The sequence below is a fragment of the Lonchura striata genome, chromosome 1 (assembly GCF_050655825.1).
Source record: "Lonchura striata isolate lonStrDom1 chromosome 1, ASM5065582v1, whole genome shotgun sequence".
NCBI lineage: Eukaryota > Metazoa > Chordata > Aves > Passeriformes > Estrildidae > Lonchura > Lonchura striata.
Window position 1 is genome coordinate 92721680 of NC_140703.1, and position 25240 is coordinate 92746919.

Genomic DNA, 25240 nt, shown 5'->3' on the forward strand with positions numbered 1-25240 from the left:
ACTGAGGCATCCGAAATATATTCCAAGGTCACTATAGCTTTCCTTCCTGTAGGACTTGCCTCCACGTCAGCAGCCCTGTGGTGTTTGTTGGAACAACAGATAATTTTCCATCTTACAAAGCACAAGGTTTGCTGCAGCATAGTGGGTAGGCTGGGTAAAATATCCCACTTACTCCATGTTTCTCTTGTAACATTTTCCCCTCTCTGCCCTGCCTCCATCAAGGGGGCTGACATGTTTCTTCCAAGTTACCAGTGTACACCTGCCAGCAATTTTCCATTGTCATGGGAAGTCCTGCTGTATTCCTCAAAAGCACAATACTTTCTTGCTGCAACCAAATCAATCACTAAAAAAAAAAAAAAAGTTTGTGTATCAGATACATCATTAGCAAATATTGGGCAATTCTTGTATTTGCCCCTGGCAATGTTGCACAGGGAAGTGTCATTGGATGTCAGCACAGTCTGTGTCCCTAGAAGCTCTGGAAAGCATGATTCCCTTTTCCTGATGTAAATGCCATTTGGAGCTGAAGAATTTAATCTGATGTTCATGCAGCCTCCTTGAAAGGCTAAGGGTAGTTAGTCCTTGATTGCCATTGAGTACGTCCCATCAACCGTGCAGCTGCAGATAGAAATAGCTTTTCATAAGATAATCTTTCTTTTTCTATTCTTTTCCCTGAGATCAGTTTTGCTGTAGGAAATATGTTGTTCAGAGCAATGGGCTTGCAGGGGGCCAGTAAGGCATCCCTGCAAGCTGTATTTTTTCACTCTGTTCTGAATTTCCTTGGCAAAGGTACATAAAAATAATGCAGAGAGCTTGGAGGGAAGTGGATGTACTGTAGGCTGTGATCTGATGTTTTCCAGACAACGTCTGGCAGCAAAGTCCACTCTTCTTCAATGTCTTCAATGTCTTCAAGAGGTGGGTAATATAATCAAATTTTGGTGTCCAAGAATAGATTTGACTTGTCTGTTTCTATCTATCTTTTAATGTACTTAACATAAAAAAAACACCACTAGGAGCTCAAATAGAGCTCCCCACTCAAACCTGTAAATATTTTTTGGAACTCCTACTTTGCAGTTTGCAGTCTGAGCCTGTCCCGCTCTCTCTGCTCATCCCAGGGCAGCTGTGTGGTGGGGCTGGCTGAGGACAGCCCTGGTCAGCTGAGAGCCTGGCAGAGTCTGCACGCACCAGCACTCACCAGGGGCCCCAAGACATCTTGGTGAAGACATGATATGAGCATGGTCTTTATTGAAAATGCTGATTTTCATGTAAGGAGTTGGAAAGGTCATAGAGGGAGGAAATGGCCAAGAGAGGTTGGCATGGCCTGACTCATCACTAAATTAGCACAGTGGTAAACCTAATCTCTTGAGATGGTCAATGTAAAATGACAGGCAACTTGTGTCTGCAGAAACACTGCTTGTAAAATTGAGGCAGGTCAGCTTTGGGTTTAGCTGTGAATAGCTCAATGGTGCTACCTCATGGCCAGAGAGAAAACTACTTCATCCTTGTATTTATTTTTAAATTTTTGATTTATCCTGTATGTGACAGACTTGTCACTGGAGTCTCTTACTGCTGGACAAGTGTTCCAAGTACATCCAAGTCTCCAGCAGCATACACGGGAATTTTTCTTTCGGTGGAGACAAAGTGCAGACTTAAAAGTTGCAAGGTTCACAGAGTGCTTCTGTTGAATATAAAGTTCTGTTTGTCCTTCTGCTGTTACCTAGCAGTGTTGTACCCATCTCAGACAGGGAGCTCTTTGGCACAGGGGCAGCTTCTGAGCTCTGTTGCTCAGCTCCCTGCAGAGGAGGCCACAGTGCTGCAGCCACCACAGCTGGCTGGCGTTGCAGCTGGCCCCTACAGACACCATACCCTATCTTGGGAAAGATAAAGTTAGGAGCAAGCCAAAAAGAAACTGCTCAAGGCTTCTGAAAAAGTTGCCAATGGAAGCCTGATTCTTCTGGGCGTTTTGTTCTTTCCCCCATTGGATGCCAACTGTCTTCTTTTCAATACTAGCTGGAAAAAGATCAAGCACCAAAGCATACTAGAAATGACTCATGATTTGGAAAATTGGTCTGGCATGGGAACCCCTCATTCCCTTTCGCCACCTTGTTTCCAGCCCTGACACAGAGTATTTCTATGCTGCTAAATAAAAGAGAGCTGGGGACCCATCTGCTTGCTACTTGCCCCTTGCTAGGCAGATTTGAGCTACACTGATTGCTTTCACCCTGTATCACACCCACCCTGGCTCTCTTCTGAGCTGCAGGTGGTACCTCCTGGACCCAAAGATGTGTTTGTGTTTTTCTGTCTCCTTTTGATGCAAAGGGTGAGGAATAGTGTGAGGTCTCACAGTGCAGCCCCCAGCAGCTGCTTTATAGCCAGACACCAAAGGTGGGAGGGAGTGAGTCCCCACAGTTGGTGCTTTTATGAGCTAATTCCAGTTCCTTCAAGAAGATTCAAAGCCTCCATCAGAAGGAGAGTAAAGCCTGCAGAGCTGAGCATTGACTGAAGCCAGGCCCACAGCTCCTCTGGGATGAGCACCACCTCTCCTTGATCAAATCAGCCCCTGGCCCAAGAAAGCTTCTCTGTGGGGTAGAGTAATAGTTGTCCAGTTTGTGCACCAGAAATTAGCTTTGTTTGCCAAAAGCTCCTTCAGTAGTTCTGAAAAAAGTTAGAAGTATATTGCAAAATTGTCCTCACATACACCATACTGGACTTGATAAGATGCAAGATTTTAAGGTCCCAGTGACAGAGACACATCTGGTGTTTGTAAGAGAAAAGCAGTCATCCTCAGGGAAATCTGTGTAGGGACCACTGTAACTGGGGTCTTCCTGCTGCTTTCCTGTGCAGGTGTGGTACACACACCTTGTTAGCTGAACTGACCTGGAATGCAATCCTACCCAGGGACAGAGCCAAGCTTCTGTAACAAAGCATTTGCAGCCCTTTATTTTTCATGAGGTTTTGTTTACCAGCATGCAGGAGCTGGATGAAGGAGCCACAACTTTGTGTCAGCAATGTCACTGTCTTTGGGGCTAAGCTGGAGAGCTGTCCTCCTCAGATGGACTCTGATTGTAATATTGGTGAGTCTCAGACTTATGTGAAAAACACACAATACTTCACACCTTTCACTGGCACTGAGAGCACTCTGTCTTCCTGAGCTTCCCTCCCAGCAGAGACACAAGGCAGGAGATTGTATGGATGGGAAAAGGTCTGCAGACAAGGCTCTAATCTGGTTGAAATTCATTGCCTTTTTCAAATGTTAAGTGAATGTTTTTGTTTGACCAGAACTTCATGGTGCATCCTGAAAGCAGCAGTCAGTCCTTGAGATATTTTCTCTAAGCTGGAATCTGCCGGAGGAGTATCACTGGAAGAGAGGATGTGTGAGGGCTAAGGAAGGATCACCTGCCTCTCAGATGAACATGAATGAATGCTTAGTCAGCTGAGGAAGGCTCCTCTCCCCTTGTTTGGGACCTTGAAGAAGCCTTCAGTGAGTTACAGGAAGATTTACACAATGTCCCAGCACTGTCTGCTTCCTGGCTGTGGGGACACAGAGTTTCCAAGAATCCCCTGAGCTCATGTGAGAGGCACTGAGCTGCTGCCTGGCAGGAGAGGTGCTGCCTCTGCACATTCACTCAGCCACTGGGATGGAGGAGCTCAGCCAAAGTACTATTTTGGCACATTTTTCTTTCAGAAAATATTGAGAAATAGAAATCTAAACTAGCAAGTTTGTCACTAGAAAACTCCATGGAAGAGGCTCAGTATTGCTCCTGTGGGATCTCTTGACTGACATGTGGTGTAGAAAGTTTCAGTCTTTGGATGGGTTTAGTTAGCTTGACTTCTTTTCTGTGGTGCTGATGCAGAAAAACACAGTAATTTTATGCTTTTGCATAAGTGCAACATTCTGGCAGCCTCATCTTAAGAAAATAAAATATTAAAGTTCAGATTGCAAAATATGATCCAGTTGTTCTTGTTATTAGAAAAAATACTGAAAATATTACAGTTGAGAACAGGCCTTTCCCATTTTCTCCAATATATCCACATTCATGTGCTTATAGATACTGAAACAATAGGGAGAACTACTAAAGCTGATTAACCATAGAAGTGAGTATAGGGCTGTCTGACTGTTTCTCTAGTATCACTGTACTTTGTCATAGATCTGGGTCTCAGGGGACCCCTGACTGAAGAATGCACACAGAGAGCATTTAGCATGACTCTGTGTGAAGGCCAGTTGTTTGGATATGCACTCTATAACAGATGCACTCTGTTTGGATATGTTCTCTATAACACTGTTTGCCAGTGGCATACTTATTCCAACTGACAGTCAAAACAAGCAAGATGTAGTAATCCATGCAAAAAAAAAAAAAAAAATGCCCACAGGATATAAGGATTCACACAGGATAAGCAGGATAAGAGGATAAGCAGCCAGAAATACAAACTGTATGTTGTCTAACTTCTAAACAATTGTCTTGTCAGAGTGGGTTCCCTGCATTTATTTACTTCCATGAACAATAGCCAGTCTTTTCTCAGTGTCTTTCAGGAACCCTTTATAAGCACCCATCCACTCAGGACCATCACCTGCAGAAAGGACCCACAGTGCAGTGTGACCTAGGCTGCAGTGCTGCAGAATAAGGGTTTTCCACCTGTGTGAGCTAGGAGTCCCATTTTCCAAAAATGTCCCAGTTTCAAAACGTACCAACAACCTCCAAAAAAAAAAAAAAAAAAAAGGTTTTAAATATTTCTCCTGATTTCCTTTGGAAATGAGAAAAGGCTGGAGTCCTATTAGGGGTATGACTGGTGGAGCCAGGCTGCATGAGTGACACCCCAGAGATTACAGGTTGCTCACATTATATTCCCTCTTTCTGCTGTGATGAGGTTGTGTGTGATGCTGTCCTGGGACAGCCCTCAAGGGATCCCACTTGCTCAAGCCCATGGTGCTGTTGGCATGATTTTTCACAGTCACAAAATATGCTGTACTGTGCTAGACCAGCAGGATTTTGCTGTTTTGGATAAGAATCAGTAGGTGACAGTCCTGCTTTTCTCCTTTGAGCTTTTACATCAGCAAAACTTTCTTTCCAAGTAGCTGATGGTAGGACAACTCTCTAGGGAGCTGCCCCATGCAATCTTGCATGAGAGAAACCCTTCTGAGGACCTCCAGCTTGCTCTGCTGGAGCAGCACATCAGCTGTGCTTGAGGTATGCTCCTGATAGCATCAGATGGGACGTGCTGCAGTGTGACTCTCTTACCCTGGCCTCTGCACTTCACATGTCTGATGGTGTTGGAGATGTTTTCCCAGCTCATGGCTCATGTCTCCTGTTCATTGTAGATATTGAAAATCAGAGCAAATTTCACAGCCTAACTCTCTGAAATGCTGCCCTCCCATCATCAAACTCTGGCATTGACTCCAAGCAGAGATAATACCTCCATGGAACATGTAGGTTCAAACCAGTTCCAAGAGCCTAATTGATTCCACACAGGAGCTTCCCTCTGGATTAGAAGTTAGTGTTGACAGGAGCAAAGACTCCATGTTACCCACATGCCAGTGACCCATTAAGCTGGTTTCCTTCAGGGTTGTTGCAGAAAGCTGCAGCCCTGCCAAAGGATCAGTGCTGAGTTTTGGTCTGTGCAAGGTCCTCAGGGATGGTCAGGTGGGAGCCCTCAGTGTACCTCCATATTTTCATATGCACATCAACTATGAAAGGAACTATGAAAATAAGAAGGTCATATTTGACTGCAGTGTGTAATACATTTGTGTCTTCAGCAGTTGCCTCGAGAGAAGCCATTAATCTTCAGCAGATTTTACCAGGAAGAATTTCTCTCCTGTGAAAAAGTTTAGTCATCAGGACGTGTTACCAGATGCAATACTGAGCCAAATTCCCTCCATACCTGTGGGTTGGCAACTGCCATGGACTGTGTTCCCCTACATTCTCCTGGGTTTTGGGTCATTTTGGCAGACTTCAAGTTTGAACCCTTTTTAAGAAAATATGAAATGTAGGTCATTTCCTCTGTGCTACAATAAAAAAGTGCCACTTAGGGAATGTTGCACATTTAACATGGCTGCTCTCTAACAGCATCTTGTTGCTACCTAGAGTGCTGCCTGTTTCTGTTGGACATGATAAAAAAAAGAAAAGATGCTGTAGCAAGTATAAATGAAACCAAAAAGGGAAACAAAACTGATGATAACATAAAAAATATGGATTTGAAAGGACACTTCCTAAGTGCCAAACATTCATAACCATCCTGCCTTAAAACAGATAAAACTCAAGGGATCAGCCTGAGTCACCTGTAGAAAGTGCTTTGTGATCAGTGTGTGTCATGTATGTGGCACCATCACTTGATCCCCTTCAATGACCAGGTGAATTGGTGCCACATGGATGTAAAAACATGGCACCACATGGATGTAAAAACCAGACGTTTTAGTCAATATAAGTGTTTTCCTTCTGCTGACATGAAAGTTGGACCTGGTGCATGTTCTGGTCTAGGCTGGAGAAATCCCAAAGGTAAGAGAAGCATCTCTATCCCACTGGTCCCATGTCCCACACCACATTCCTCTCGTTTTATCACCTCAGGCTTGGTTTGTGTTTAGGCTTAGTTCAGCAAAAGAATGATCTTTTGTCAGGGAAGGCTTCTCTCTCTCTCATGTTTATCATGAACCATCTCATCTGATTTGCCTGCTTCTTGAGCAGAGAAAGGCTGTGTGCAGAGTACCACAGGAAGACACTGCTTATAACTGTAGGAAAACAAAGTTCATAGAGTGCTTTATGCTGCATGTGTCAGCTGATTATTTTTGCAGAACACAATGTTATTTCCTCCTAAGGACTGAATCTGCTTTTCTTAGTATTTTCTTGTGTTATTTGTGCTTTGTTGTATTGTATCCTTGCTGCTCTTCAACCTGTTCTCTTAGGCTCATTGGGCCCCTCTTGACAAAGAAACCAGATTTGTGACAATGAGTATTTATTTGCAACACCCTGATAAATGTGGTTTTCTAATATCTGCACTGGTCTTGGGAGGAGAGGAAAAACTAATACCCATGGGGTGAAATCATGGTTTGGTGGAAGGCAGTGGTGGCACTCCCACCAGCTTTGCTATGGCCAGAATTTCAGAATGAAAGGGCTTGGGAATCCAAATACCTTCACTACCTCCTCTAACTGCCTGCCTCGATGCTGAGCCAGGAACCCACAAAAACACTTCTCAGCTGCTGCCTACCTACTGTTCTGTCACAAAAGAGATTATTTAGGAACAGAGGACTGCCCAGGACCAGGTGTTGCTCAGCCATCACCACAGCTGCAGGGTAGGGCCAGCACCCATGGCCTCACTTCACACAATCATGCTCCCTGTCTGGCAGGTGCTCTGTGTGCACCCACCTGCAAAATCACCTTTAGCTGTGTGGGACACTTTGGCACTTACTGCTTTAGTGGTCACCTGAAACTCATGAGTAGCCTCAGTACCTAAATCAGGCCCACTTTGTCCCATCCCTCTTCCCATGCTTTCTTCAGCAGATGTTTTCTCGAAGCAGCCTCAGAGCACTAAGTGATGTAAGTGATGTAAGTGGGGGTTTATGTGGCTCTCCTCTCTGGAAAGCGTGGGATTAAATACCGTAAGCCTTTGGCCAAGCAAGCTATGCTGTCCTCTGGGACTGATCCTGCCCTTGTGGAAGTCAAAGGGAACTTTGTCTGATTTTGCTGACTGTTGTGAAATGTTGTCTAAAGTCAGGATTTCAGCTTTCATCCTCATGCTGTGAAGATGGCAATGGCCTTGTCACAATTCATAATTTTCTCTGAGTGAGGTTATCCCACAGGGCACCCTGGTCTAGTGGACCAGGCTGGGCAGGACCCAAAAGTAGAGCTGTTCCTGAGACTGAACCTCCCATACAGTACTTCTGCTTGTGGATATTTAATTTATTTGCTCATGTTTTGGCATTATTGCAAAAAAATGTCCCAGCCTTTGAAATGTCAAGGTGTGTAGTGCACAAATGATAAATCAATAATCTCAGCTAAGGCTTGTCATGAGAGAAGCTTGTGTGCAATTGCCTCCTGGCAATCTTTTAAATTAATTTCTTTTAACATCTCTGTCATTGTTCTTTACAGAGTCTAGAAAAGTACATGTGAACAGAGGAAGGTCCTGCCTTCAACAACTTCACAATTCATGTTACCTCTTGTGCTGGGACAGCTTGTCATGAAAAGGCAAGTGCTAGCAGCAGATACCTGCTTTCCTTTCATTTGTCATTGCTTAGAAATATTTTGTGGCTTCAAACCTAAGGCCTAGGAGCCTGTCAAGAGAAAGAAAGCTCTCTGAGTGGGTTATTTATGAGACTCACGTTCTGGGGGAAGGGCAAAGAGGAACATGGGTTAAAATGAAAAAGGCATCAGGCTGTGTTTTCTTGACTGACCCCCCCCAGCTCTTCTCTCACTGGTCCACAAAGTTTCATGGAGCCCCTACACCCCAGAAGGTCCACTGGTGGTCTCTTCAGTGTGACATGGCCAGCAGGAGACATGTGCATGTGTTGTGTGCATGTGTCCTTCCACCTCAGCAGCACCTTCAGTTTTGTCTCTGTGTGGTCAGCCCTGCCTCCTGTGCTGCTGTGGCACCAGCCTCACCTACCACATGGCTCCCTGGGCTCCTGGCAGCTGGTTTCAGTATCCATCCCAGCAGCAGGCACACCCTAGAGGCACGCCACCAACCCCACACCTCCTGCCCATTTCCAGCTGGCAGCAGTGGCAGCACTCGTGGGAAACATTGCTGCTCACCCACATAGCCAAGTGTGCTTTAGGGATGTCAGTAATTTGACTTTGTTATTTATAAATATAGCTGCTCACTGTTCTGGACCTCAGAGGTTGCTGCCCCAAATCTCAAGAAGAGACAGATATCAGGGGGGCTGGGTAACATACCAGTGAGATGGATTCCAACCCTGAATTGACATAAATAATTAAACCAGGCAGCTACTGGATAGCTCTTTCCTCGTGGATCAGTGCTAATGGCAGTTTAGCACGGCACAGGTGAAGAAGGAGCAGGCATCCAGACCTAACAAAAGGTGTTCCCGACAGAAACAGAGCTCAGGCTCAGCAGATTCATTTTGATTTTCAGTTTCTGTGGTTACTGACAAAGTTTCTTTGCATGATCACATCAGAGGAAGCATGCAAATCTTTCCAGGAAGGGTTCTGTATGAAAAATTTTTGGCTCCTGAAAGAGAGGTTCAAGATCCCCTGGGATAGAAAGGTTTTTATATATAAGACTTTTGTTGCTTTTCACTCCACTTTGCAATTCAGTCTGGCAGGGTTCTACCAGATCTTGGCTTTTCTAGTTGTGTAAGGAAAACCCCAAGCACAAAGAGTATTTCAGTACAAGATAGTTTCCAAAAGTCTCCTACGGGAGGATGAGCCAAACTGAAAAACAGTGTAGTCTTCTGTTGACCCTCACACAAGCTCAGTGCTGCTTGGACCACAGCTTTTAATTTGTCCCATCTTACTTATTATTCCTGAAAAACAAAACTAAGCATTCTAAGAGTGTTTTAAAATAGGTCAAGTGTGACTCAAGTCCTGCAAAAGTATGTAATTTTAAGCTTAGAGAAAGTGTTTTATCCTTAATTTGCCCTGCAATGTTCAAATCCACAAAATGAGGTGCTATTCACACCACTCTTGATGGTGACTCACCATCCTTTAACCTCCCTGTGCTGGGCCCAGAGCAGATCCAGGTTTCCATGGGTGGAGGCAGGGAGCAGCATTTGGTGTCTTCATTGTCTGTGTGGCAGCCAAGGAGAAGCATGAAGGGAGCAATTTGCACTTGCATCTGCATTTGAGGGATGCTGAGGGCAATGAGGAGCAGGCAGCTAACTCAGGGGGGCAGGAGTGGCAGCAGGGCATAGATAAGGCATATTCCCCAGCCTTGTGCTGCCCACTGACATTTTTCAGCAATGTTGGGCAGCCCTGCTCTCGTAAGGCTCTCTATGGATGTTGAGATGTGACTATTTTGTCTCAGTGGGTTTACTTTTCATCTCTCCTTTTCTTGGTCCCCTAGAAGGAGTTATGCTAATGTCTTTATTCACTTCTCTTTCCTTTTTTGAGTGTAATTCATTGTTTCCTCTTCCTCCTGAACACAAATAAGCCCTTTCTTTGCTGCAGCAGGGTTCAGTGCTGGCTCTTTGCTGCAGTTTATCACAGAGTCACACAGACTCTGAGAACCATGTGCCACCACCTTTTCTTCAGATGTGGGGCCAGGTGTGTGGCTTAAGCACACCATGGTGTGACTTCATGATGCACTTCTGCTATAACCTCTCTCTCTCTCTCTCTCTCTCTGTATAAAATCTATACGGTGACAAAAGGAGGCATCTTAATGCCTTCCCCAGTCCCCAGCCATTTGAATGCTCTTCTTTCACACATCTCCTGCCACATTCCAGCTGTGTAGTTACAAACATTGATACTGGCACTAAAGAAAGGGAGGCATCCCATATGGTCAGAGGTAAAGGAGCAAAGGGAGAGCTGTTTTTTGGTTCCATGTGGACCTAGCCCTGGCAGGGCAGCCCAGGTCAGAACAGAGCTACAGCTCTTGAAGTGCCCCAGATAGCCACAGGAACTCCTTCCCCAGCACTGCACTCACACGGATATCATGGCTGATATGGCAGACACAGACATCAGGAGTAAATCTGGATGGACTCAGGACTGCATGGACAATATCTCTCTACAGCACCCCACCAAATCCCTCAGCTGCCTTAGATCAAGCCATTGCAGTTAGGCTGTAGTTATTTTAAACTGAATCTTTAGTCCACTGGTGGAAGGTTGGATAAAGTGCTTTTTTCAGAAACAGAAACACATTTAATGAACTATGGCTCTTTTCCCTCCCACTGTTCCGAATAGCTGTGAGAAGGGGAGCTGTAAACATCTCCCAAGCTGCTTGGCACAAGTCAGGCACAGGAACAGAGAGACAATCTCTGTGGTGCTCTGGTTAGCAAATGTGGCTAATCATTCTCATATTTTTCCTCCAGTCATGGACAGCTCTGACATTGCCATAAGAACTCTGTTTTAGAGTCTCCCCGAAGGGTAATTAGCAGCAATAAAAATATTTTCGAAATTGCTGGCTGGTTAATAGTGTACACAACATAGGAGAGCTCTGAATCCCAGCATCAGCTAATGATGAGGCATGAAATGCCTCCAAACCAGTAAGCAGTCCAAAACAAAAGCCTGCATTTTGCTTCTCCACCGTACAGCAGCAGCAGTCTGGGACATGCACGGGAGGTATTTTTTCAGGCAGGAAGAATATAAAACTCAAATATTGTTTTTAACCACTATCCAAATAAAAGAAAAAGAAATCTCTCTTGTGGAAACTGAATTCAGAACAGTTTTCCTACACAGGGATGGCTGGAGCCATCAGGAGGCACCATTTTGCATCTTCACTTGCTTCAGGAGATTTGCAATGGGAAGAAGCTCAGTGTGATGGTGTTTTACTGATCAAGCTTGTGTCCTCTCCTGAACCCCTTAAATGCCTCTTCATGTTCAAATTTCAAAATGTTTCTGCTCACCTTGCAGGTTCCTTCAATGACACAGGAGGGAAAGGATTGAAAGGGGTAAGGTGGAGGATATGCCATGGGTTTACAGCTTGCAAAGCTCCCAGGCAACCTACAGCTCCACACCTGTGCTGCTCCGGGCTCGCTGCCTTCGGGCCTGGGGACAGCAAGTCCTTCCTTCCAACCTGATCAAAAGAAAGAGCAAAAGAAAACTAAACAGTATGAACATGAACAATGCAGTAACCAGGGACCTGGGGATGCCAGAAATGAACGTGTAAGAGTTGAGCAAATAGTGAACCCACCTGAGCTCCTGGTAGGCCCTGCTCATGGCCCCTTTCAATGATTTTGGGCCTTGTACCTGGCAAAGAAGGAAGTTTTGAAGTTGCTTTCCACATGTTGCAGACTGCACGTTACCTCTATCTGTCTGACATTGACTGTGGCATGCAAAGGTTGCCACTGACAGTGAAATAATATGCTTTATTTTGAAAGAGTTATACCACAACCTTCTCACTTTAATATTGTTTTAAAGGACAAAAGGCTTAAAAATAGGTACATTAGCAGTTGTACATGAACAATATGTTAGTACTGGTTATTTAGGAGTTTTTAGGCTAGTCAGTCATACATTATCTGGAATCCAAGTGCATTTGAGGAAACACTGGAACATCACATCACATAATGTTATCATTAAAGACCTTTTGCTCTGAGTACTCATTTACTGTGATGTTCTTCACATCTGTTAATATCATACATAAATGAGAAAAAATTTTCAGGAGTAAGTTGCAAATTTTCTGAGATTAGAAAATATTTGTCCATAAAATCATCATTAAAATTATCCTCCTTTCACTAACAAGTATCTAATTGTAAAACTGACTTCTGGAATGGCTGAGAAGGGTATCATTAACTTTTCAATAGGATAATATATATTAAAAAACCAGTCTTGCAACCTTCCATTTGTTCTGTATGAATAAAATCTTAATTTAAATTCCTGATATTAATTTAAAAAAGGGCACTTCTTTTCAGCTTAATCTATTAACAGCATTCAATATTAAATTACCCCCAAGGACTGCAAAGTTATAGAGGACATTTTTTTTTCAGTACAAAATCAATTCCTAAATAATTTTCACAAGAGTGTTCTAGATGAAAATTAATTTCTGCAAAGAAATTATTTAGAAAAATGGCCTAAAAATGGCCTAAATATCAAGATAGTATTCCTGGTCAATACTGTGAGAGCTTTAATGGGTTTCTGGTTGGCATTAAATGCAAAACATGAAATGGGTTGTGAATGGAAGTGAGTGGAAGTAGTTTTGATCACTGACTGCAAGGTTGGCACCTTTCTTTGGCCCATTATTGCTAAAATTTACTTCTACAGAGACATTTATGGCATCAGAACAAATCTTGTTTTACTGAGCTGACACTATGCTCTCTGGCTGTGACAAACATATCCCACATGCTTGGGGGTTGAAATGTTTCCAGCTGAACCTTTCCTGACACTGGAAGGTGCTGGCTATGACACTGGAGAGAAAGAGCTTTCCTTTGGGCCACCAAGAGTGTGGCTACCCCTCTCTTACACAGCCCATAGCCACAGAAGATGTGAGGTTACGGGGTTATGTGGCAAGGAGATTTGGAATTTAAAGACTCTGAGCAGTCCTAAGCCCCCAGGCAGCTTTGGACACTCAAAGATGAGCACGGTCAGAGCTCTCCCTCCCTCCTCTCCGCTGCTCTCCAGGCAACCATGCGCAAACAGGGCTAATGTGGTGTGCAAGCACTTGGGAAATCAAACATCTGTTTGATCAGGGATCAAAACGTCATTAATGGGGGTGAATCAAGAAGGTTGCCAGACAGATCCGAGAACACCCTGCTATCAATGACAAACCACCACTGACACTCTACAATGGCTGTTGTGCTCATACAGCAAGAAAGTTTGTACTTGGCAGTGTCAGAGCTTGGAAGCTATCAGATGGCAGCCTGGCTTTCCAAAGGCTTTTCTAATTGAGGGATGCAAGCCACTCTCATAAAGCTGCAGGCCAGCTCAAAGTCCTGGGAGCCAGATTCCATTCTAATTCCTTGTGATCGTAACATGAAAGAACAAAGGCCCATATCCTGCCATTGAAACATTTTCAGGCCCTTTAATGGACACAGCTTAGAGACCCAGATATAGATCAATGGCAGGATATAGTCATAATGACCAAAATTGAGCTAAAAGAATGGTGTCTTCCTATTTTGCCTTTATATGACATAGCACTTGCACATTACGGAGACCAGATTTTTCTTTTAAACAAGTTGTCCAAGTATCTGTTGCGTCCCATTGAAGGAATGCTTGAATAGCAAATTCCAAACCTAACACTTCAGTAAATCTAGCAAATTTGTTATACTACACCATACAAAGAATTCTCTGCAGACCTTTTCAATTCAACTTTTGCAGATAGAATATCTTGACTGAGACCACAGCTGGAGTTGTTAGCACTAAAATGAGCCACCATAAAAATTATGGGTGATGATGCTTCTCCACAGCACTTGGTACCAACCATGCCATGTCTCTTGGTTAATGCAGGACAACATTTGTGTGATGACTTTGTCTTAGAGCTAAACCTGCCTATCAAGTTGCTGAATGTTTGATCTTTACAGTGTGTGCATTACTGCACAGATCAGTAAATACCACCCCCCCCCCCAAACCAGACACAGAAGTTTCAGCCAAACAATATTTTTAGAAGTTAACTTATTCTGCTGCTGGTTATTAGTCCAAATAACTCATGACAGCCTAATTTCTCTTTAAACTTTTCTTCCTTAGAGTCAGAGGTAACATTTAAAAATATTTGGAAGGGTGCTGTTTGTTTTTCTTCCCAAAATCTCCACAAAGATGTTGTGGATAACCGCAAGAGTATCATCCACATTCCATTATGATAGTACTCAGGGATATGATTTATTCAAACCTAGAGTACTTTAAACATGCTCCAAGTCTCAGAGCAGAGCCCTGAAGCATCCACCTAGACTGTTCACAAATCTGGCTTGAGAAAGCCATCTCTGCACTATCCAAGAGTAACAGGGTATATGACAGTGCTGCTAAAAACCTAGGAGGCTAATGTGAATCAACCAGGCCATCTGGGGCTATTTAGCTGTTCTTGCTGTGTGATAACACAACTTGGCGTCAAGGGCTGGAGCCTCCAGCAAAATCAGACATGACAAAATACTCCAAGCTGAGTCAGAAACAATAATGATTCTTTTTGCTGCATATAAGCAGAAATCACTGACTTTTGTATGGCAGAGAGCAGGCTGACAGATAGGAGTGGCTACTTAGTGGTGCCTTTTGACTACTGATCACCTTGAAAATGCTGAGAAATGGAGGGGTCCTTAGGCTTAATTGCAGTGTAAACATTTACAGGGTTGATTCTTGTTCCAGAAAATGAGGCCACATCTGCATCTAGAATGAGAAGGAGCTACTGAAGCAGCCGTAGCTCAGGATGGATTCCCAGGAGAAGCTGGCAACCGTGAAGTTGACCTGAGATTAAATACATAATATTGTAAGTTTTCAGTCTTTTCCCTTTATTGAGGCCAAATATGAATTAAGAGTCTTTCCGTATTTGTCTTGGAGAGAGACAACTATTCCTCCTGCTTGCTGGGATGAGACAAACTTGGTTCTGATGTGACACAGAGGAACCCAATTTCCACAGCTACAGATCAAGGGATGCACATCTGGGGTGGGTTTTCCCCCACCAGCAGCGTGGATTGACAGGAAGATCAGCAGTGTTAGCAGGGATGGAACCATGCGGACCAGATGCACAACATGATGTAGTCTCTGGTGCCTGAGGTGATAGTTCTCTAGACTGGGTCTGCTGATATGGGCTGTGCCTGAGGGAATAAACATGTCTGAGATTACACAATGAGGCAGCCTGAGGCAAAGCTGAACATGTTTTTTACTGGGTGGCAAAAAGATAAATGTCGGGAATCTCAGAAGAAGACGACAGGAGTTGGACCCTTGCACGTTCATCACTGCATAGCTGGCAGCTGCCGCCTGGGAGGAAAAGCAAATCTAAATTTCCCTTTGGGTACTGCTGCTCTAACATTTTGTGAATGCTCCTTGTAAACACTGCCCCAAAACTGCTGTTGTTTAAAGATAATTTTTGCAGTAGGTTTAAAAGCAGGTGAATTCAGGACAGCTTGTGACTACAGTGGAGAATTGCTACTCAGAAGAGGTATAGGTCCTGCCCCAGGCTCTCAGTAGTTTGTTTCTCACAACTTGTGAGGCTTCCAACCTCCCCTTCACCTGGGGCTAGGGGCAATGTTTAGGTTTGGTGACATTTCTACCCTTGATCTGTGGGACACAGATGACCCGAAGTGCATGACAATGATGCCTCAAGCCATTTTGGTTTTGGTGGGTTTTTTGCAGCTGTCATCCTCAAGTCCCAGGCATGCACAGGCAGAACTGTGCAAAACTTCAAGGAATTACCTCAGCTTTGTGACTTAGGAGTGCTTGGTGAAGCTGGAAGGGAAAACAATGTGTGATTCTGTGACTGCCGAGACAGATGTGCTCCTGTAGCCACAGTTTGCTTTTGAATTTGAAGAGTTACTAAGAAATTTAGTCTGGGAAGGAAGTCCCAGAAAATTACCCAAGCTGGTTCTGAGAGCAGAAGGTTCAACAAAATCTGTTTTCACTTTTTTTTTGTTTCTTTTGTAAACTTTTGCATCATACTGCTATAACCCAGGTACTCTTCCAGCCTCTGCACTTGCTTTTCTTTCACAAGGGGGGCAGAGGGAAGAGGAAGAAGTATTGGCGCTTATAAAGTTTCAAAGAGCACAGGAATCTTCCTATATGAGAGCAGAGGTAAAAGCAAAACAAGATTTGCCATTGAAGTCTGAAAGTTTTTGCTTGTGTTTTATTTGTGTACATGTCTTTTTCTTCCAATGGAATTTGGACAGTGTTTTGCACTGAGTGATTTCCAGAAAGTCTTGTTCTTCATCCTCATGGAATTTTTAAGGAGATATTTGTCCAGGCTGTCCACATGAGTGTGTCTTGTAATGTTGATCCCTCAGAGAACAATCATGGATGAAATCGCAAAAAATGTTGTGCAACACTGTTTTTCTGAATTAGGAGCTTGGAAATAACAAATATACTGGAATTTGGTTTCAGTCCATTCCCTTCTTTTTTTGACCTCCTATCAAAAAGAAATAATATATTCTTCTTCTGGAACAGGAGCTGTGCCAGCCAGTATATTTGCGCATCTGTAAAATGCACAGGCTTACTTCAAAACAACATTTTCTTTTGGAAAGGAAATTGCACTGAATTTTTCTGAAGTCATTGGCCAACCATGCAACGACAGGATGGGAATTTGTCCTTCTTTTTGACAGATCACTGTAGTCCTCAATCGACTGAAACCCTTTCAGCATGCTCCCCTTTGATAGCTCTGTGGGTTACAGCACCCCTATCCTTCTGCCCCAGCAAAGCCAGCCCTCTATCCCAGATCCCAGAAAACTTCTTTTCACAGCCTCTTTTACCACTGAGGGCCCTGTATATCCACCAGCCCCTTGCCCTTATAGTACTGACACAAGGACTGTGCTGTCCACCAATCCTGGGACCCAAAGGGAAACAATCTTCATCCCACTCACCTCTTCCCACATTTGGAAGTAGAGCTGCTGCTGCCGCTGTCGATTCCAGAGCCTGTGTGGCCCATGGCCATAGACAGACACTGTGGGCAGGAGAAACTGCCCTGCCTGCCTCCACCTCAGCTGCATCCTTTGTCTGCAGCTCCTGCAGTCTTCTCCTCACCTCCAGGTTTGCTGAGAGCAGAAGGGAAAGACAAGGACAAAGGGGGTGCAGCCAAAGATGCTTCCTATGGCTGCTGCACCTCCTCCTTGCAGGCATCTTATGGCTCCTGCACCCACGTGAGCCTCCAGTGCTGCACCTGCTAGCACTGGTGAAGTCAACAACAATTCCCAGCTTGGACAGCTTGACAACCTCACCATCTTCTCAGGCACCCTCCACCACAGCCACACACACACCAGTCCACTCAGATCTACTTAAAATATCTCCTGCTCTGCATTCACCTTTTCCCACTGGCTGTACATTCTTTTGGAGCTCCTCTTCATCCTCCCTTGCCTCTTGCCTCAGAGGAAGTTTGCTCCCCAGATCAAACAGCAGGACAAAACAGATCACTGGGGTGTTCAGGCCATCACAGGGGGATTCCTTGATTGTCTACAGGGATGTGCAGGCAGTCACTGCTGAGGTTTTCAGGAATGGCTATTGAGACAGAGGAGGCCTAGAAAGGAGGTGGGAAAATTATGTCTACATAAGCAATTAATCACATTCTTTGGCTTGCTGATGTTTTAATTGTAGTCCTAAAGGCCAGCAGGACTCTGTACCGGGGTTTTTAAAAGCTTACAGAGACCATATTTACCCTATGGATTTTTTTCCAATTCTCAGTTTGCTTTTAAAATATCATCAAATAGCATATAATCTTCTGTGAAGTCTCCCCCTCCTCCCATTTAAAACATACCTTCCAAACAGCACAGTCTGCCTCTTAGTGATTGAACTGAAAATGTTTGTTTTGTTAGTATTTCTTTTTTTCTGCAATAGAAATTGTGCCTGCATAAGGCAAGAATTTAACATGATTCTGAACAGAAAACCAAAATAAACAGCCAAGATGATCACAGATTCCTGGCATCTCAGGGAAGGTAATTTCATCAGCAACCTGATCACTGAACATGCAAAACCTGCCTACAGTTCATTACAGGTCTATTTTGAAAACATTGACTGCTTCTTGAGAAATCTGTGTGTTCACAGAAGAAAATGGAGGTGAAATAACTGAAAGAAGAAGCACAAGCTTCTATTTGCACAATTCATCCATGCTAATCAGCCTCTTGATTTGCCCAGAATATAGGAGCTGATGTAACTGCCCTGAAATCCACTATGGATATAATTGAAACCTGCTGCAAAACTGTGCTTTTCTTACAGAGTGCTTACTCACTGTAACTGCGAAGTTTCAAAATTTTACCACTTCAATTCTATGGCTTGTGCTGTATAGTAAATAGAATGTTGAAAAACTGGCTTTCTCCTCAGGTTTGTTGGTTTTGTAATGATTCCAGTAACTACCACATCACTCAATATCTCTTAATATGCTTGCACAGACATGAAAATTTATGATAAACAGATGGATTTTGAGAAAAAGTACAGCAGCAGTTACTCATAGATGTCTTTCCATGTTGAGCTGCATGGGTTTTTTTATTATTATTATTTATAATTATCATCTATATGCTTTTTCCAACCTATATTCCCAGGAATTTCCTAATAGGAATATATGGGTCATGGTACTACATGACTTAACTCTGATTTGATGACTTATGCTCTTTTTCAACTACTTCATCACCAATAGCTGCTGTTGAAGGAGCCAAAATGAATACAAATTGGAAGAACATAAGGAACAATCTTTTTCATTATATAAATATCTATGTTAGACTAATTTTTAAAGACATTTCCATTTATTTTCAGAAGGAAAATGTTACATTTACTTAACTTTTGTCAACTGAAATGAATGGGCTGTATTCATTTGCTCTGACAGAGAGTATTTAAAACTGCCATTAGTCCCATTAAAACCAGAACTAGACTTGAAGTGACCTGCAGAATGGAGCACTGTGATGTACAATGAAACTGCAGATGACTCTTCAGGAGATGCTTAAGGCACAAGCATTTCTTAGCAATGTAACAAACTTTGCTGTTTCCCCCAATGGCAATGAAAATTGTCAGAGCAGTACAGAATTCCTGAAAGACTTCATAAATTATCCTATGTATAAAAGTAGATACAAACTTTCTATTCTTCCTTTGTAGTAAAGAGAGTGTTTACAGTAGTCTCAGACAGTCACTGTTGTCTTCCCTTGATATTGTTGACATTTCAGGTTTTTTTTAAAATATGCCACACTCACAGAGACAAACACAAATGACCCACAAAACTTCCAAATTTTAACCAGACAAGAATGTGTAAATATAAACAGGGCTGATGAAAAATTCAATCAATTCCATTTTTAATTGCAGAAAGCCAAAATATCCTTTGACTCAAAATAGACTGCATAAGTCTGAATCCCACACATGGCATTAACCCTGACCATGCTAGTATTGCTTGTGGTAGGAAGACCTTTATTTGATGCCAGAATTTTGTTCAGTGTTTATCTTTCCATGACTGGCCTAGCCTTTCCACTTTAAGATGTTTCCATGCTACAGTACTCTTGAAGTACCAGAGAATAAGGAAAAAGGAAAAATGAGAGGATGTAAACAAACTTGAAGTCTTTCAAACCACTCTGTATCCCTTAGACTTTTGTATTTCCCCCACTGCAGACCTTTTGATTCCAATCTCAGCCCTCTGTACACTTCCCACAGATGAAGAAACAATAGCAAAAACTGACCCAATTTGGGCTTTCTGCTACCTCTGCTTGTGTCACTCTTAGGGCAATGGGTGAAAGCAGTCAAAGTGCTGGGCACGACAGAGCAGGCTGAGCAAGCTCAGGTGGCCTGGTCCTGAGAAATTCTGCAGAGCTGGATCCATAAAATAAATTGCTGAAGTTGACTGTGCAGTGTCCAAATACATTTAAAGCAGAGGATAGTCCATGCTCCTCTGCTAGCTCCACATAAGCTCTGATGAGCTGAAGTGACACCATACCTGGCAGGTGGAGCATGGTGTGTGGGGATGAGCTGTTTCCACGTGGGACCAGATGCTCTATCTCCACAGAAATTGTGAATAGCTTCTCTGTTGGCTTAGTTCTATCTCTTGAGACTCAGTTTTAGGTGGTACATGGACATGCCTACAAGCACATTAGGAAAAATGTCCATCTACTGTTTATCCTATCCTTTTGTCCTATTCAGATAAGTCCCACCACAGCCTATTGCAAACCTCTAAGAATTCCTGTGAGATTTAGAGCCTTTTATACTGCAGGGGCTTATACTAGCTTAATTTCTAGAAATTAGTGAAAGAGAGAAGAAGAGACTGCTTAGACTAGGCTTTTTTGTGACTGAATCATTACTTTTTTAATGAGTTTTAAGCAGTTTAGGATTAGACATACTTTCTGCTGATTTCGCCATACTCTCCCTATCTTATTTCATTCTTATGAAATAGGAATATTTGTTGCTGATTCAAATTTCATTAGACTGCGTCTAGATTCAAGATTTCTCTGGTTTCTTTCTTCTCAATTTTTAGTTTAGAGCATTATCTGGAGGAAAATATCCAGGACTTGACTGAGAGGTTTAATTTTGCAAAGGCATTGATGTCTTGCCTCTTGTTTAGGATCTGAATCTCACTCATGAATCTAGAGGTACAGCTCCACACCACAAAAGAGCGTAAGTATTCTGCCTCAAATCAAGATGTAAAAATTACTTTCTACATGCCTGAAGTAACATACACTTAATGGCTTGTCTGGACTGGATCTAGTGCAGAAAGTCCTATAAAATATTGCTCTATACCACTGTGAGATAACAGTAATAATAATGAAATCCAAAGCACCAGCTTCTGATGGACATCCAGTGTTGATTGACATAATTCTGAATCAAGACTTTCAGAACCATGAATTAAAACTGTGGCTCTCAAGTAGCTACTGGAAAATGTATACATGCTTAAATATGTATATTGTTTATGGTGTTCCCCTGGACTTACATGTAGGCTACCAACATACACTTTTCAATATGTCACTTTTTTTGCTTCTACATATATAGATGCTTACACACACTTCTCTTGCTGATTCTCAACTCCAGCTGAACTAAACTGAAGAATCCACAGGTAATTTTGGAAGACATCCCAGGATTGCTGGCAGGGAATGAGACAGCTCTACAGCTCTCTGTTCAGCCTTGCAGTTACTTGGTACCTTCTGCAAAACATGTTTTTGCCCTCAACACGTGTTTGTTGTACATAAGGGTTAGCAAACACATTTTTTTGCTGTTGTACCAGTAAATGTCCTAGTTCTTAACCTGTTGGAAGAGGCTGTGGCTCACCCTGCACAATTTAACTGAAAAAGGTATAGGCAGGAGCTCTATTTTAGCATGTTGAACTACATTTTTATGTGCAAAAAGGATCCAGTGGCCTGCAGATTATCAGTGAGGAAATGACATCTCCATTCAGCCTTACCTGAGCTAGACCTGAAGGTCAGCTGAGCTGTCACTGCTCCCTCACACAGAGATTTCACAACCCAGAACTTGTTCTGGATGTTCAGCCAAAGCTCTGTTCCTCATCTTCCGGGTATGGAGATAATGGGGTGCTACCACACAAAACCCCTGTCTCAGCCACACAGACATATTCTAGCCCTTCATTATGGAAGATCCTTTGGTCCTTTGTATGTTATCTTGGCAGTATAAAAATTTATCCTAACGAACAGCTCTTCAGTAAAACTGCTGTACTAAAGACTGGTTTATAGTGGTAATTAGCAACATTTACTGTACCATATACTTTATCTCTGAAATTTTTCTGTAAGTTCTGATTTGCTCAGATGCTTCTGGTCTGGGATGCACAGGAATTATCTAAATACTTCAACTATGGGATTCAAGGTTAAAGGGATAACTACCTGTGAAATTGCATTATCTGGGTAGACAATCCTTGTCACTCCTCCTTGTTGCAGTGCAACTTCACTCATTTGCTTTGAAGGATTAGGATCTTATTCATAGAAAGGAAGGTTTCTGTTTCCTGTCCTTCCCTTTGCCAGTTGGCTGTGCAAAGCCATACAGATCCCAGTGGCCAACAATGACGGCTGATGGCAACCACCAAAGGAAAACTTGTGGTGGCCTATGGGCTCTTTTGATGAAATATTGATATTTATAACACAGACATCTACTATGGAATAGTTTCTTTTTAACCAATGTATAATGTATTCAGGGTGTATTCACTTAATCCCAGACAAGACCCCTGAAATAAGTGTCAAATGAACCAAGCCCTTATTTGCATCCTTCTGCTTGTCACGAGGAAAGCCTGGAGTGAGCGGATCAGACACAAACATCTGCTCCAGAGACATCTCAAAGCAGGCAAGATGTATGATTCCTGCTGTGCATTTCCCAGGCCATGAGATCTGGGTCACCCTGAGTCACGCCCCACGACCTTACTCAGAGGTCTCCTCTTTTGCAACAGACTGGGGCTTGGAGAGAGCTTTTGGCTGCTGGACAGCCACTTGTTCTGTGCTTCAGGCTTCCTTCTCTGATGGAGACAATTCCAACAAAGAAAGCAGTAGCTGGGCTCTTTGAGGAATGCTTAATTTTATCTCCTTCCCCCTCCACCCCCGCTTCCCGCCATGGTAAGCTAAAATGATTAAACACTTGGTGTTTGTTTGCTACATTGTTTATCCATCCGTGCTCTTGCTTCTGTGTTTAACAGAGGAAATAACTCTCTATGAGAACGTATAACGGCATGCTGGTAACATCAGATAAACTAAACTGGACAAAAATGTTTCCCTTGGCAGTTCTCCACTTTCTTTAATTTGGCCAGAGAACCCACTTTACTTCTGCAAGTATGAAGACCCCAGTTACAGTTTATTGTAACACAGAGTTTCATGATTTTTCTTGTTAAACTCCATGTAAGACTAGGAGAAAAATCCTGCCATTCATTTTCCTGCAGTATAATTGAGCTGATAAACATCATGCCACACACACCAAAACCCACAGTGAATATATTTTGCAGTATTTTTCTGCCTTTACAGAAAATAAAGCAATCTGCATATCAGCCCCCATGGAAGCTGCACAATGCTACAGGGAGGCATATTAACAGCTGAACACAGGGAAGGAAGAAGGCAGTGAACTTGTGCACTTGGAGGGAGCCCTTTTGGGGTGGAGACAGCGTTCCCAAGCACAGCAGGAGGAGCTGGGTGAGCATCAGAGGAGCCCTTCCATTTACCCACCCGGAGTGGTACGGGAACATTGCAGCAAGAGAGGGGGAGACAGAATTGGGGTACAGGGATCATCACGTGGGAACAGCTTGCACTGCAGCTCCTCTGTGGCTCCCATCAATGGGTTCCAAGCAACAGGGTCAATCTGGAGATATCTGGGCACACAGGGAGAAGGACAAAGAGGGCTGCTGGAGGTTCTATGCCTCTGCCCCCCAGGTAGGTGTGTGCTGGTACCCGGGGCGGTTCTGGGCTCAGATTTAATTGATCCTTGCATGGCACCCAGTATGCAGCCACATCTTTGAGTTGAGACACCTGAAACACTGCAGAGGACAATCACCTTCACCGTGTGCAGACTCTATACAGGTATGTGGGAGGTATGCACATGGAGCCACACATGAGCTCCTGTGTTATGGGTTAACACATGTGCAGGAGTCACAGCAGTGCAGTGCCAAAGGGGTTTACCTTTTTGTTTGGCACTCAACACAAAGTTTTGGCCTCATGTGCCCTTTTCTACCTGAAGGTTAGAATGTGGTCCTGCCCATGGAAGATGCAGGACAGCAGCAGTGCAGCAGGTACAGCATCTTTCCCCTTCACGTCCCACCAAGTGCCTTGAAAAGCACTGGCTGCTCTTGCTGCAAGCCCCACCACTGCACAGCAAGGGCAGCTCCTCTGCTCATGGTACGTAACTCATTCAGCCCCCACACAATGAGTCTACTGCTTCAGGACACTGCATGGGAGATTTAGTGGGCTTCACCCCCAAAGCATGGTTTCCTGTGCATTTATTACACTTGCCCTAAGAGCTGGTGTCTGCACAAGTGATGGGCACATTGAAGATTTTTATTTCCAACAGAGAGCCAAGTTGCTATGGAAAGCTGAGCTTTGTTTCCAAGCAGCAAATGCACCTGGCATATAGTAAACCACACTGTTGGAATCTTCCTTGCAGAATATGTACAGAGTGAAGTCTTAAATATGCTGGATTATTTGTTGGGGATTTTCCCCACCCTTTCTTCCCTCCCTTAAGCCAAACATTTATGCAATAAAATATTTCTAGAGCACAATATGTAAACAATGCACGCAATAAAAATAAGAACTGATAAGCTCTAATAAGAAAACAGTAGAACTTAATTTTATATCCAGATAACAACTTAAGTTCCTGTCCATTTTATTTTGGCTTTTTTTTTTTTTTTTTTTTTTTTTAAGATATTAAGGTGGTTTTCTTGCAATAGGTTTGACTTAGGAGTGTTTTGCTTAACACCATTTTCTTAAGAGAATAGTTGATTTTTTTTTTTCTAACTTATAACCTATGTGTAATTTCTGGGACTTGGAATTTGAACTTCTGGTCAAATAACTTAGAAGCAAACTGTAATTATGTGCCTTTTCCTGGTGCAGCTGGTGCCAAACCATAGATGAAGGCAAAGTGATTATATACAAAGCAGCAACTTGGTGACTAGGTTTCCTTTGAAGACAGTCAATACAAGTAATTTTTGAGTAAATCTAGAGAAGAATCTGCAGCAGAGACCAGTATCCAGTGTTAGGATGGGTCTTGCTTAAAATATACAGTCATTCTGTATTGTATATAATATAATGTGTAAAAAATCATTAGAATTCTGAAGGAGGCTAATGTAGGAGACACCATATTCCCTCCTGAGGGTCCTCTCCATGCACCACAGTATCACAGGTCACTCATCTCCTCTCATCTCACACTGTCCATAAGAAGTGAGGGTGCACTCCTCAGGGACAAGGAGTTGGCACCACAGGCTGAAGAAAGCCCCAGCCTGTGTCCTGCAGAGGAGGTAGATTTATCTGCCCCTTATACCAGTCTGTAAAAGGGGTTGCTGCCCTTCCAGACCTGCTTTGCCCCATTTAGTTCATTAAAGCAAGGTGCTGCTGAATTTTTATTATGCGCTGGACTGCCCA

The 25240-nt window shown here is 43.2% G+C and overlaps 1 protein-coding gene across 1 annotated transcript; it reads left to right on the forward strand.

Moving 5' to 3' along the window:
- Window positions 1-728: 728 nt before the first annotated feature.
- Window positions 729-25092, forward strand: LOC146768768 (uncharacterized). The gene is made up of 2 exons (XM_085558538.1): window positions 729-7523; window positions 8076-25092. The coding sequence occupies exon 2, from the start codon at window positions 16789-16791 to the stop codon at window positions 17722-17724; it is 936 nt and encodes a 311-aa protein (XP_085414664.1). The 5' UTR covers window positions 729-7523; window positions 8076-16788; the 3' UTR covers window positions 17725-25092.
- The last annotated feature ends 148 nt before the right edge of the window (window positions 25093-25240 follow it).

What these genes read in the sequence shown, in the direction of transcription:
- LOC146768768 (XM_085558538.1), top strand. Translation starts at nt 16,789, where the DNA reads ATGCAACGACAGGATGGGAATTTGTCCTTCTTTTTGACAGATCACTGT.